The sequence below is a fragment of the Pelophylax lessonae genome, assembly GCF_965119305.1.
Source record: "Pelophylax lessonae genome assembly, chromosome: 5".
NCBI lineage: Eukaryota > Metazoa > Chordata > Amphibia > Anura > Ranidae > Pelophylax > Pelophylax lessonae.
The window spans coordinates 122,604,436-122,616,647 of NC_138772.1; the positions used below are offsets into that span (position 1 = coordinate 122,604,436).

At 39.9% G+C, this 12,212-nt stretch overlaps 1 protein-coding gene across 1 annotated transcript in view; it reads right to left on the reverse strand.

Moving 5' to 3' along the window:
• Positions 1–1,441: 1,441 nt before the first annotated feature.
• The window catches only part of ITGB8 (integrin subunit beta 8), a 198,611-nt gene continuing 187,840 nt past the window's right edge, over positions 1,442–12,212 (reverse strand). Inside the window, exons 13-14 of the mRNA XM_082258511.1 lie at positions 4,417–4,580; positions 1,442–2,448 (exon numbers count right to left, since the gene is read on the reverse strand). Of these exons, the coding sequence (XP_082114637.1) occupies positions 2,305–2,448; positions 4,417–4,580 (308 nt within the window). The 3' untranslated portion in view covers positions 1,442–2,304. The remainder of the gene's footprint in view (positions 2,449–4,416; positions 4,581–12,212) is intronic.

Sequence of the window (12,212 nt, forward strand, 5' to 3'; positions counted from 1 at the left end):
TGTGTAGACTTTTTATATCCACTGTAAAAAGTCAATCTACAATCCAATGTAGCCAATTATTCTTAACCCAAATAAAGTATATCTTAACCCAATAACAAAAATGTTGTATATTACAGAATACTATTCATTAGATTTAGTAGCTGTTTTTTTTCCAAGTACACAAAAATGTTTGTAGATCTTGCCAGAAATGCTACTTCCTTGTAATGACATGTGTACTGAACTGAAATCTCAAACAATGTTATCAACCTTCCCAACTAAACATGTAATGAAGGTGACGAGAGGGTGTTTGTAGTCCACATCAGCAGAGACGCTTACAAGGACAATGCTGTTCTTTTTTTAAATACAGTAAGGTAATTAAGCTTTGTCACCTTATGACAAAATAAAAATGTGTTACTGACAGGATTATCAGTAGAAAATAAAGGAAAAACGAAAAATAGGAAAGTATTACAACCACTATATCAAGGGACTGGTAACCTGCAATATATTACATTTTTGTTTTTTGGGTTAAGATTGTGCAAACTGGTGGCAACCGACATTAAACAAACAGTTAAAATGCACCATCACACGTTAATTCAAATTGCCCTGGAACACGGATTCTCTTAAATTAAGCAGAAATACGTTTTGGGGGAAGTTTGATGTCATTAAACTAATACTGTATTGATAAGATAAATTCACAAATGTGTATATATATATATATATATATATATAGTCTAATGATTGACTTTCTATCATTAGCAACCTGTGTTCAGTCTAACCTGGCTGATTATAGTTCATTGTTACAATTGCATTGTATGTTTGAAGCTGAAGTCTAGAAATTCTTTTTTTGCATAGTTACATTGGTCCAGCTTGTAAAAAAGTAAGCATGCATCTCATATATGTAGGACTGCTGTGGAAGGCGACAATCCCTGAAGCAGGTGCTGCTACTAAAGTGATAGTTAAAATCTCCCGAGTCCTATGATTGGATGAGGTGTAGAGGCAAATGCAATAACATCAATCTCCACTATGTCCAATCAGAGAATGCCTTGTATCCACTGAAAAATTCAAGGTGTTCTGAAAAATTGTAGTAGTGTGGACACTAGGTAAAAGGGAGGCTGCTCGGTACAGGACCCAGTGACTACTACAGTCATTGGGGTTCATTTACTAAAACTGAAGAGAGCAAAATCTGGTGCAGCTGTGCATGGTAGCCAATCGGCTTCTAACTTCAACTTGTTCGATTAAGCTTTGCCCAGATTTTGCAGTAGTTTTAGTAAATCAACCCCACTGTCACATTCCACTGCAATCCCTCAGGTATGAGATATGCCTACTTACATTGGACAAAGCAGGACCAATAATGAAGATCATACCTGCAGTACAGATTTAAGTACAGCTATGATTTGTAAATGAATTGGAACTTTCCAATCATACTTTTAAAGGTGTTCTTGCATCTTTAAATACTGTTATTTCAATTTCCCTGGTCATTTAATTGAATTCTAAATGTTGGGTAGGTGTAGCTGCACTATATGTGAATGAATCAGACAGTCAACTGCAGTTGTGAACTACATATTTATATAAATGTAAACTCCCAATTTTTTTTTAAAGTAAAGTCCCGTTTTAGGTTACCTTTGCCACCCTATTATCCTGGGTGAAAGTCTTTAGCACTCTATAAAACAATTGTTTCATGTTGTCTTCATAACATATAAAAAAAAGTGAAAAGGAAAGAAACCTTTTCAGTGAGTGCAGTTAAAAAATGAGAACTCCACTGCTTTCGAGAGAGTCGAGACTGGTATCACTCAATTTCTGTCCCCATTCTCCCTTTCTATACTCATCTCCCAAAATAGAAAAGAGAACTGAAACTGCAATGGAAGAATAGGGATGAGGAAACCAGTGATATGACCACATTGGCCACAAAACAATCCTACTACCCAAAACAGTTAAGAGAAGTTCCCCTTTAAATTTTCACTAAAGTGTAATCAGTGCTTTGTATAAAAAATATAAAAAAAAAATATAAAGTGCTACATTCAAACAATGTACCATACAGTAGTAATGCACATAAATCTGTTAGAGCAGCTAAGATGGTAAAAAAAACACTTGCTATTTAGCTATGCAATATGGTAAGTCAATTCTAGGAGTCTCAGATCTACCAAGCAATTCACAAATTTTCAAAACATGGCATTGTGAACACTGACCGCTGCATATTACTGATAGGAACTTCACAGCCTGTTCTTTGCAGAGACTTGGTTTTCTGATGTACTGAAAAAAACTGCTCAGTTATGGAAGTCGTCTACATGACTGTAACAGAGCAGCTTGTCAGTAGATAGAGATCACCTAATACATGTGTGTCTTTTCTTCAAACTTGTACTTTAATGCTTCATGTACCGCCAGACTTCCATTGCTGATAAGAATGTCTTCTGGCTTCTCCCGGGTGTAGGTTACTGTACTTGAGTATCCATTGTGTAAACTATTTTTATCCTAAGAAAAAAAGACAATATTACTAATTTTAAGAAAAGTAAACATGTTTAAATTTGAATTTCAGGTATAGATTTTATTGTATAGTTACATTGGTCCAGCTTGGAGTATGCATATGTCATGGCTTCGGGACTGATGTGTAAGTGGAGAATAGCTGTAGTAGTCACCCGTTCCACAGTGCTGCTGTCTTCCAGGTCCCATGTTGAACGGCTGCCCTGCTGCATAGTAACCACAGGGGGTCACCTGCACAGCACAGGTGCCATTTACAGAAGACGTTGCATTTTTTCAATGGATGCAAGAATTCCTATGACTGAACGAGGTGGAGAGGCGGGGCAGAGTCATTGCCACCTCATCCAGTCAAGGAACCCTTTGCATTCACTGAGAAGAATGCAAGATGTTCTGTGAAAAGACTGAATAACCCATTGTAGGCACCTGGAAGATAGCAGCAATCTCTACAGTGATTCTCTACTTCCACAGTGGTCCCACAGGTATAGCCTATGCATACTAACATTGGTTTCAGCTGGACCAATGTAACTAAGCAATGAAACCCTTATGTGGGATTCAGCTTTAATCAAAACAATAGTTATTGTATTTCCTGGTCCACATCTTCCACATCTCCTGATCCACTTCACATTTAACAGTCAGCCCATCCTAAAGAAAGTTCCACTAAAAATGATTTACTTTGAGTGGAGGAAAAATGAGCCAAACTTCAGGGTTGTCTCCCTTAGTCTCCACTGCTTTTGCCAGCATTAATTTTAAAGTGTATGCAATTTTTTAGTTTGGCTGTGTTCGGTTAAGATTTCCTTTCATGTCCTCTCCCAGAGACACAACATGAAGAGAGAGGAAATCCCCTTAAGGACAGTTACCCTATAACAGGTGTTCTCATTGGAAGATACACCCTCACCTCTTGTTCTGGTGACTATTGTAATATTTTGGGTTTCTCATCACTTTCTGTGTTCAATGACAATTGTCACCAGGACAAAGAGAGAGGGTATGTTTACATAGTAGCAGCACAAACTGCTATCAAAAACTGATGTCCTGAAAAGAAACAAAATGGTATTGTCCCTGTTAGTTGGAGATCAGTGAGAAGTTCTCCCTTGTGGTCAGTAGGGGGTGCTCTCTTATATTTAAAAGTCAGTGGAGGAGGCACTCTCTTAGATTTGTGGTCATTGGGAGAGGTGAACACTTTGGTGGTCATTGTAGGGAAGTGTTCCCTAACATTGGTTGAACTATATGGACTTGTGTTCTTTTTCAACCTGACTAACTATGACAGGAGCTCTAAACTTTCCCTACTTTATCCAAAACTAAAGAAGAGTTTTGCCTGTAAAAACAATTTATTAGAGACTCCTCTGACATTGCAGATAGGAACCATAAGAGCTATGTAGCACTGAGGGATCTGAATCTAATTCCTGGAGATATCTAGCAGTAGTTAGTCAAATTCAACTGCAATTGTTCTGTAAAGTTGAAGATATTTCGTAGATTGACCAAGGAACTTCTTCAGTTCTAATGAGTTTCGGAAAAATACCCCAGCACAACACTTGATTCAATTACCATGGAAAAGCATGTCTAAGGATGGGAAGTATAAAAATTGTGGAACAAACTTGTGCTAGTTACATAATCCCATCCTTTGTGTCAGGAAGGCTTCATAATTGGTAATCCTTTGATTTACATGGCTGAAGGTACGAATGATTGCCAAAACACTGGTGTAGAGATGTTAAAAGAGCATTATACGTGGAAGACAGGTGATACTACTAGATATAGAATGACCTGGACAAATGAGAACCTTCACAGACAACTCCTCGAAATACACATTTATGTGAATCGTGTGATCATTAAATCACACCCACTTTGCTGCTCAACATGTGCATTTCTCTATTTCAACCAAAACTGCTTGGAGAATTACAATGCAAATAATGCCACAATCACAATGATGAAATACATGTACTTTACTTTCTCTTAATGAACACTTACCTTCATTGATGTTGGCACCCTGTAACTGGATGAAGAGGTGCTTTTGTTGTTATCACCTTGCAGGATAATAACTCTTATTATAAGTACAATGAGAAAACCAAGTAAGAAGGTTGCAGTAAAAATGATAAAAAATATCTTTAGATTCCACGGGTCTGAGAAGTATTCTGTTAGAAAAAAAACAAAAAAACATGGGTTAAGAATAAGTGCATCGATTGTTCATGTAGTTTTTAGTTTTAAATTGATTCTATATTGTCCGTGTACTGTAGATGTTACTCTTTGTCAGGAAAACCTGCCTCTCTGCTCACTACTTTAATCAAGGCAAAGGAAAACTCAGGCCTCTACTATGTAGGTTTGCAGGTTGTAGCATATTTATCATAGTCATAGATATAACCAAAACTACACAAAGCTGACACTCTTGAGCTTATGGTTGATTTTTAGCCAAAACATGTACAGAATAATTTTGGTGCACAAGAGCATTTGCATCTTATAGTAGTTACAAAACCAATATTAAATTAAAGCGGAGTTCCAGCCACAAAAAAAAATTTCAATGAACATACCCCCGGGACAGTCAGGGCTAGTACATTCCACAATGGCTAGCCTCTGATCTGTCCCGGTTCGCAGTTATACTCACTTTTAAAATTTCTTCTCCAGCGTTGTCATCTCTGTTGTGGGCATCTGAAGCCAGCGCAATCCTCTTCTGCGTCCTCTTCCGTGTCTTCTTCTCCCTGCACCGGCCCCTCTCGTCACTTCCGGTGCGGCGCCGCATTCCTCCACAGGGAATGCGGCGTCGCACCGGAAGTGACGAGCGGGGCCGGTGCCGTTGCATTGATTCCTGGGAGCGATGACGTTCAGCTCCCAGGAATCATTGCAAACCGGAAGTGACGGCGCGGGCCGCGGCCGCCGAGGGAGGAAGTGGAAGAAAGGTGAGTATTTCTTTCTACAATTACAAGGTAAGTAAAAAAAAAAAATCCTAACTATCCAATTTCTTTTCAGATGAAGAAAAGCAAGCGGATGGCCACAAAATCGATTATGTCGATTTTGTGGCTGGAACTCCGCTTTAACATAGAATTGTAAATAAATGTTAAAGCCCAACTCCAGCTTTCTAAAAAAACATTTGCCCAACGTCACCAACACTCAACATAGAAGGGTACAATACTCAACAACACCCATAGAAGCTTTACTCCATCAAGTCACGGCTGCTCACTTCTGGGTTAAATGATAATCAGTAATAGTATTATTCATTCCCTTTCATCCTCGCTTGACCGACCCACCAGAACCTCATATACTGTATACTAAAGCTTTTTCGGGGTACATAGCAATCTAAAAAATCAACCTTAGGTTTCCCTACCCCTTTTCTCTTGGTTACTATGGATATATTTAGCTATGTGCAAACTATGGCCCTCCAGCTGTTCAGGAACTACAATGCTCATCATGCCTAGCTATGTATGTGAATGTCAGAGATTAACAATGCCTCATGGGAAGATCCTTTTGCTCCGAACACGCCACGTTTACTGTAATTATATTTTTGTTGATTTATGACTCTGGCGACCATACAAATGTTGCTGTTTTTTCAGTCTCTCTGCTTTTCTGTTCCTGATATATGTGCTGCTCAGATTTCCTGGATACATTGCACTCACTGTGTGATATTGTCTTTTGTTTGGCATTTGTTTATTATGTTCTACTGTGATTTTTCTTCTCAATAAACTTTATTTTATGGAAAAAAAATTGTATTATTCAAACCACTTCCTGTGAATTCAGATTGTCAATGACACATTCTTGGGCTAGCTTTATTATGCAGCTTAGGCACACAAACCCAAATCACAAATCCCACTGCGAGCTCTGTTCTATCAGTACTTAAATTTGCTCACAGCTGATGTCAGAAAAGAGGAAGTATGACCCTTGCTCATGACTTGACTGTTTAGATGACACCTGCAATTAAAATGGAATCCCAGTCATACCTTAAAGCGTTTGTTACCACAACACTTCATATTCCTGATCTGTGCCTGCTGTACCAAGTACTTGTATGAGAAAGTATTCTGGTCTCTTTTCCTTGCTTCCTTGAAATCCCTGGTGTTGCTGCTAGTCCCCTTACTTTCCTAATAAAAACTGATCACACTAAGCAGGAGAGCATACCATGGTCAGTTCTCTAGCTATGCTGGGAACTCCGCATGCTCCTTTCAAATGATCAGACTTATCCTGAAACACCCTGCTGCACAGCCATTCACTGGGAAGCTCAGTGTGCTGCTGCTTCTCCTCCCCCGGCTCTTATGCATTACTGCTATCACTTATAAAAAAAGGAAAAAAGGTATTTATGTTTTTTCTATTTATACACAAATGTTTTGCCTTTCATTTCTATTTTAAACAGAATGGGTTATTTTACAAGGTGATCATTTTAACTAAGCCTAAATCTACTTCCACACCCATTCCAAGACTATTCTATTCAACTAAGCCTAAATCTACTTCCACACCCATTCCAAGACTATTCTATTCATAACTGTGAAGTGAAGGGAAAATAATAAATGACTTTTCATTTTTTTTTTTTTCAAATAAATATCTTAAAAGTGTGGCACGCATTTGTATTCATCCCCCTTGAGTCAATATTTTGTAGAACCACCTTTCATTGCAATTACAGCTACAAGTCTTTTTGGATATGTCTCTACCAGCTTTGCACATCTACAGAGTGAAATTCTTGCTCATTCTTCTTTGCCAAATAGCTCAAGCTCTATCAGATTGGATGGAGAGTGTCTGTGAACAGCAATTTTCAAGTCTTGCCACAGATTCCCATTTGGATTTAGGTCTGGACTTTGACTGGGCCATTCTAACACATGAATATGCTTTGATCTAAACCATTCCATTGTACCTCTTGGCTGTATGTTTAGGGTAGTTGTCCTGCTGAAAGATGAACTTCCGCCCCAGTCTCAAGTCTTTTGCAGACTCTTAACAGGTTTTCTTCAATGATTGCCCTGTATTTGGCTTCATCCATCTTCCCATCAAATCTGACCAGCTTTCCTGTCTCTGCTGAAGATAAGCATCCCCACAACATGATGCTACCCCCACCATGTTTTGTGGTGGGGATGGTGTGTTCAGGGTGATGGGCAGTGTTAGTTTTCCGCCACACATAGCGTTTTGCTTTTAGGCCAAAAAGTTCAATTTTGGTCTCACCTGACCAGAGCACCTTCTTACACATGTTTGCTGTGTCTGCCACATGGCTTCTCACAAACTGCAAACAGGACTTCCAATGGCTTTCTTTCAACAATGGCTTTCTTTTTGCCATTCTTCCATAAAGGCCAGATTTGTGGAGTGCACGACAGATTGGACAGTGGACAGATTCTCCCACCTGAGCTGTGGATCTCTGCAGCCCCTTTCAGAGTTACCATGGGCCTCTTTGCTGCTTCTCTGAGTAATGCTCTCCTTGCCGGTCTGTCAGTTTAAATGGGTGGCCATATCTTGGTAGGTTTGCAGTTGTGCCATACTCTTTCCATTTTTCGGATTGATGGATTAAACAGTGTCCCATGAGTTGTTCAAAGCTTGGGATGTTTTTTTTTTATAACCTAACTCTGCTTTAAACTTTTCCACAACTTCATCCCTGACCTGTCTGGTGTGTTTCTTGGTTTTCATAATGCTGTTTGTCCACCAAGGTTTTCTAACAAATCTACGAGGGCTCACAGAACAGCTGTACTTATCCTGAGATTAAATGACACACAGGTAGACTCTATTTACTAATTAGGTGACTTCTGAAGGCAATTGGTTTCACTAGATTTTAGTTAGGGGCATCAGAGTAAAGGGGGCTAAATAAAAATGCAAGCCACACTTTTCAGATATTTGTCAAAAATGTTGAAAATCATTTATCATTCTACTTCTAATTCACAATAATGTGCCACTTTGTGTTGGTCTATCACATACAATCCCAATAAAATACATTTATGCTTTTGGTTGCAGCATGACAAAATGTGGAAAATGTAAAGGGGTATGAATACTTTTTCAAGGCCAAAAAATCGAAAGCACCGTACACACGAGTAGAAATTCGGCCGGGAAATTTCGTCCGATGACCGATCTGCCGATTTTCGGCTTGTTAGTATGGTGCTTCCGACAACCTTCTCCGACTTTTCGGCCGAAAAAATCCTGGTGTGCAGGCTATAAAATTTTTGTCAACCATCAAAACACATCCGATTTTCGTCTCATTAGTACAGATTTCGATGGGGAAAAATCTTATGAGCAAGACTAGGCATGCTCAGAGATGAAAGAACACATACAAAGCAATCCAACACATGACATCACTTCTGAAGTAGAATTCTGTCGTGCGGGAAAATTTGTGTGCAGTCTAGAGCACATTCCAACCAACAGACACGACTCTGGACAAAGACGGACGACCGGTCGGCGGAAATTCGTTGCGTGTGTACAAGGCTTTACACTTGTAGTGAAAACATGTTTGAATTGTTATTTGCTTACATATCCAAAAATGCTAACCATTTCCTTAAAAGAAAGAGCCTACCCTGTTTGAACAACCCTTAGCCTACAACTGAGGGACTGCACTGTCTGTTCTTCCCTTTTGTGTGTGTGTGTATGTGTGTATATATATGTGCGTTTGTGTATGTGTGTGTATGTGTGTGTGGGTATGTGTGTGTGTGTGTGTATGTGTAGGTGTGTGTGTGTGTGTGTTTGTGTATGTGTAGGTGTGTATGTGTGTGTATGTGAATGTGTGTGTATGTGTGTGTGGGATCGTTGTCGGCGACTTTGCTACCTGAAAACCAACACTAAGACTGCCTGCCTCATCAAGGGTTCTTTTTGGTGGCATGTCTTGGCCATCAGACAGCTAGACTCTTGATTGACCAATCCTAGATTTTAGCAAGCAATAATAATGTGGGTATGTGTGTGTATGTTTGTGTGTGTGTGTGTGTGTATGTGTTTGTATGTGTGTGTGTGCGTGTGTATGTGTGTGTATGTGTGTGTGTATGTGTGTGTGGGATCGTTGTCGGCGACTTTGCTACCTGAAAACCAACACGAAGACTGCCTGCCTCATCAAGGAATTCAGGGGTTCTTTTTGGTGGCATGTCTTGGCCATCAGACAGCTAGACTCTTGTCTGACCAATCCTAGATTTTAGCAAGCAATAATAATGTGGGTGTGTGTGTATGTGTGTGTGTGTGTATATGTGTGTGTGTGTGTATGTGTGTGTGTATGTGTTTATATGTGTGTGTATGTGTGTGTGTGTGTGTCTGTGTGTGTGTATGTGTTTATATGTGTGTATGTGTGTGTATTATGTGTGTGTGTGTATGTGTTTATATGTGTGTGTGGGATCGTTGTCGGCGACTTTGCTACCTAAAAAAACCAACACTAATGCCTCGTACACACGTACCGATCGTCGGCCGACCGATCGGCCGTCTTTTGTCCAAGGCTGTCCTGTCCGCTGAAAAGTGCAAAAGACTGCACAAGAATTTTGTCCGCCGACTGCAGAAGTGATGTCATGTGATGGTTAACTTTCCCTGTGTTTTTTCTTTTCTGAGCATGCCCAGTCTTGCAAATCTGCTGATTGTCGGCCGAATTCTGTACTGACTGGCGAACAATCGGCCGTTCTGGTGTTGGCCAACCAAAATTTTAATGCTTGCATGACAGATTCTTTTCGGCCGAAAGTGCGCTGTCGACTGTCGGAAGCATCATACTAACAAGCCTACAATCGGCCGATCGGTCGTCGGCCGAATATTTACGGCCGACAATCGGTACGTGTGTACGGGGCTTAAGATTGCCTGCCTCATCAAGGAATGTGGGGATTCTTTTTGGTGGCATGTCTTGGCCATCAGACAGCTAGACTCTTGATTGACCAATCCTAGATTTTAGCAAGCAATATTAATAGGACAGGCAAATGTGAGTGTAGAAGACCCACACAGATGCAAGAAGCAAGGGTAACAGTTATGTCAAAGCAGAGGATGCCTTTTTACAAAACCTAAAAACAAAAACACAGACTACCTATTCCAGAAATTCACATAAACTAAAAATACACCAAAAATGTGCAGAACAGCAGCTACACACGATGAATTTTTTATGAGAACAGTACATTTTGATGTGAACAAGGCAGGGTTGGGATGATAACAACATAACCTTGACATTCCAGTGACTTCATTCTGAGGCAAGCTGTGAATTATGTTTTTCTGTACAGTAATAAAAACTACCTTGTCCATTGCCAAGAGTGCATAAACTCTAGATGTACACGTAGTGGCCATTAAAACAAAAATCCTGCCCTTACAGCAGAAGTGGGTTCATCTATCCATTTGCATATGTGAAAATACATAGAGACATGCATTAGCAACTTTATGTCTAGAATGTCTTTGCACGTGAACAGATTAATGAGGATGGCTTTAAAGTGTGATCTGAAAGACTTAAAAAAGATAGTCCCTTGTGCCACAAGAATGAGTTTGAACCTTTCCAAGATTGTAGAGTTATGCATTGACAACATGTATAAGCAGCATCCAGAAGATATGCAATGAACCTGAATGTAAGACAGTTTGTCAAAATTTATATGAGAGCAACCCAAGATGATTCAAAGAGAACCAGTTATACAGGAATCTGAATATTCAGTCAATAATTATAACTGAGCAGATTTGCATATTACCTTCCTCATTACATACTTTTACCTGACACTAGTTGTAGTTGACCTGTAAAGACCTGGGAACGTTTTCAACGCTTCTCTGAATGTCATAGAATTAATAGTGTTAGTGGCTTACTGAGCTCTCCTTCTAAAAATGTTAGTTGCCTGGCAATCAAAGCTGGCCATTTTGCATCAAAGTCTTGAATCAATGACAACTTAAAATTTTTCCTCTTGGTTTGCATACTTGTTGCAGGTCTGTGACCCCATAAGAATTGAATCTATTTGAGCAGCAAGACACCTATGCAAATAATGACCTTAGAGGGATGTCAGCAATGGCTCATGGAAGGTATCATTTGACCCACATACCTTACATCCTAATTAATTTATGAAATTTAGAGGAGGTCATATAGAACCAGTCCACCCAAAACTGATATATCGGTGGTAGATGCTCAAGAGCTAACAATTGATAATATCTCTTGTCGTCTCTAAAGGAGAGATATTCCTGCGTGAATTCCAGGCCATGTACACTTGCTGTGGCCATTATGAGGGGCTTTCACTCTCACTAATGGATTTTTATTTTCTATAAGTAGAACACGGTATATCTTTACATATGGGGAATAGAGCATGAGTTGCTGGAACACACAAAACTCCAAGATGTGCATTAGTAGAGAATAATGGCAAGCAGATCTCACTGTTGGTATATTAAAGACATACAAGGGGTTGGCTTAGTCCGAGAATCTCCACTCATAACTAAAATATCAGTCCTGAGTAAATTTAACCTATAATGAAGGCATCTGAGGCCTTTAAAGTGTCTGTCTGTTTTTTTGGTGGATCTGAACGGTCCCCCCATGATCCCTATGGATGTCATCGTAGACATGTCCGCTGACATCCGATCCGATCCGTCAAATCTGGACGCATGGAAACCCTATTTTCTATCCGTCCAGCGGATCGGATGAAAACAGACCGACGGTCCGTTCCCATCCGATTTCCCCATAGAGATGTATGGGGAACTGACAGCTGTGTCTCCGCACACAGTGCTGAGAACAGCTGTCATCCTCCTGTTCAGCGGGGGATCGATCCCCCGCCTAGATAAACGGAGTCCGTTTGACGGACACATAGTGTGAAAGTGCCCTTAGGGTTTTTACCTTAATGCCTTTTATGCATTAAGGTAAAAAAACCTTTTCTGCTACATGTGTTTCCCCAGCCCCCCTTATA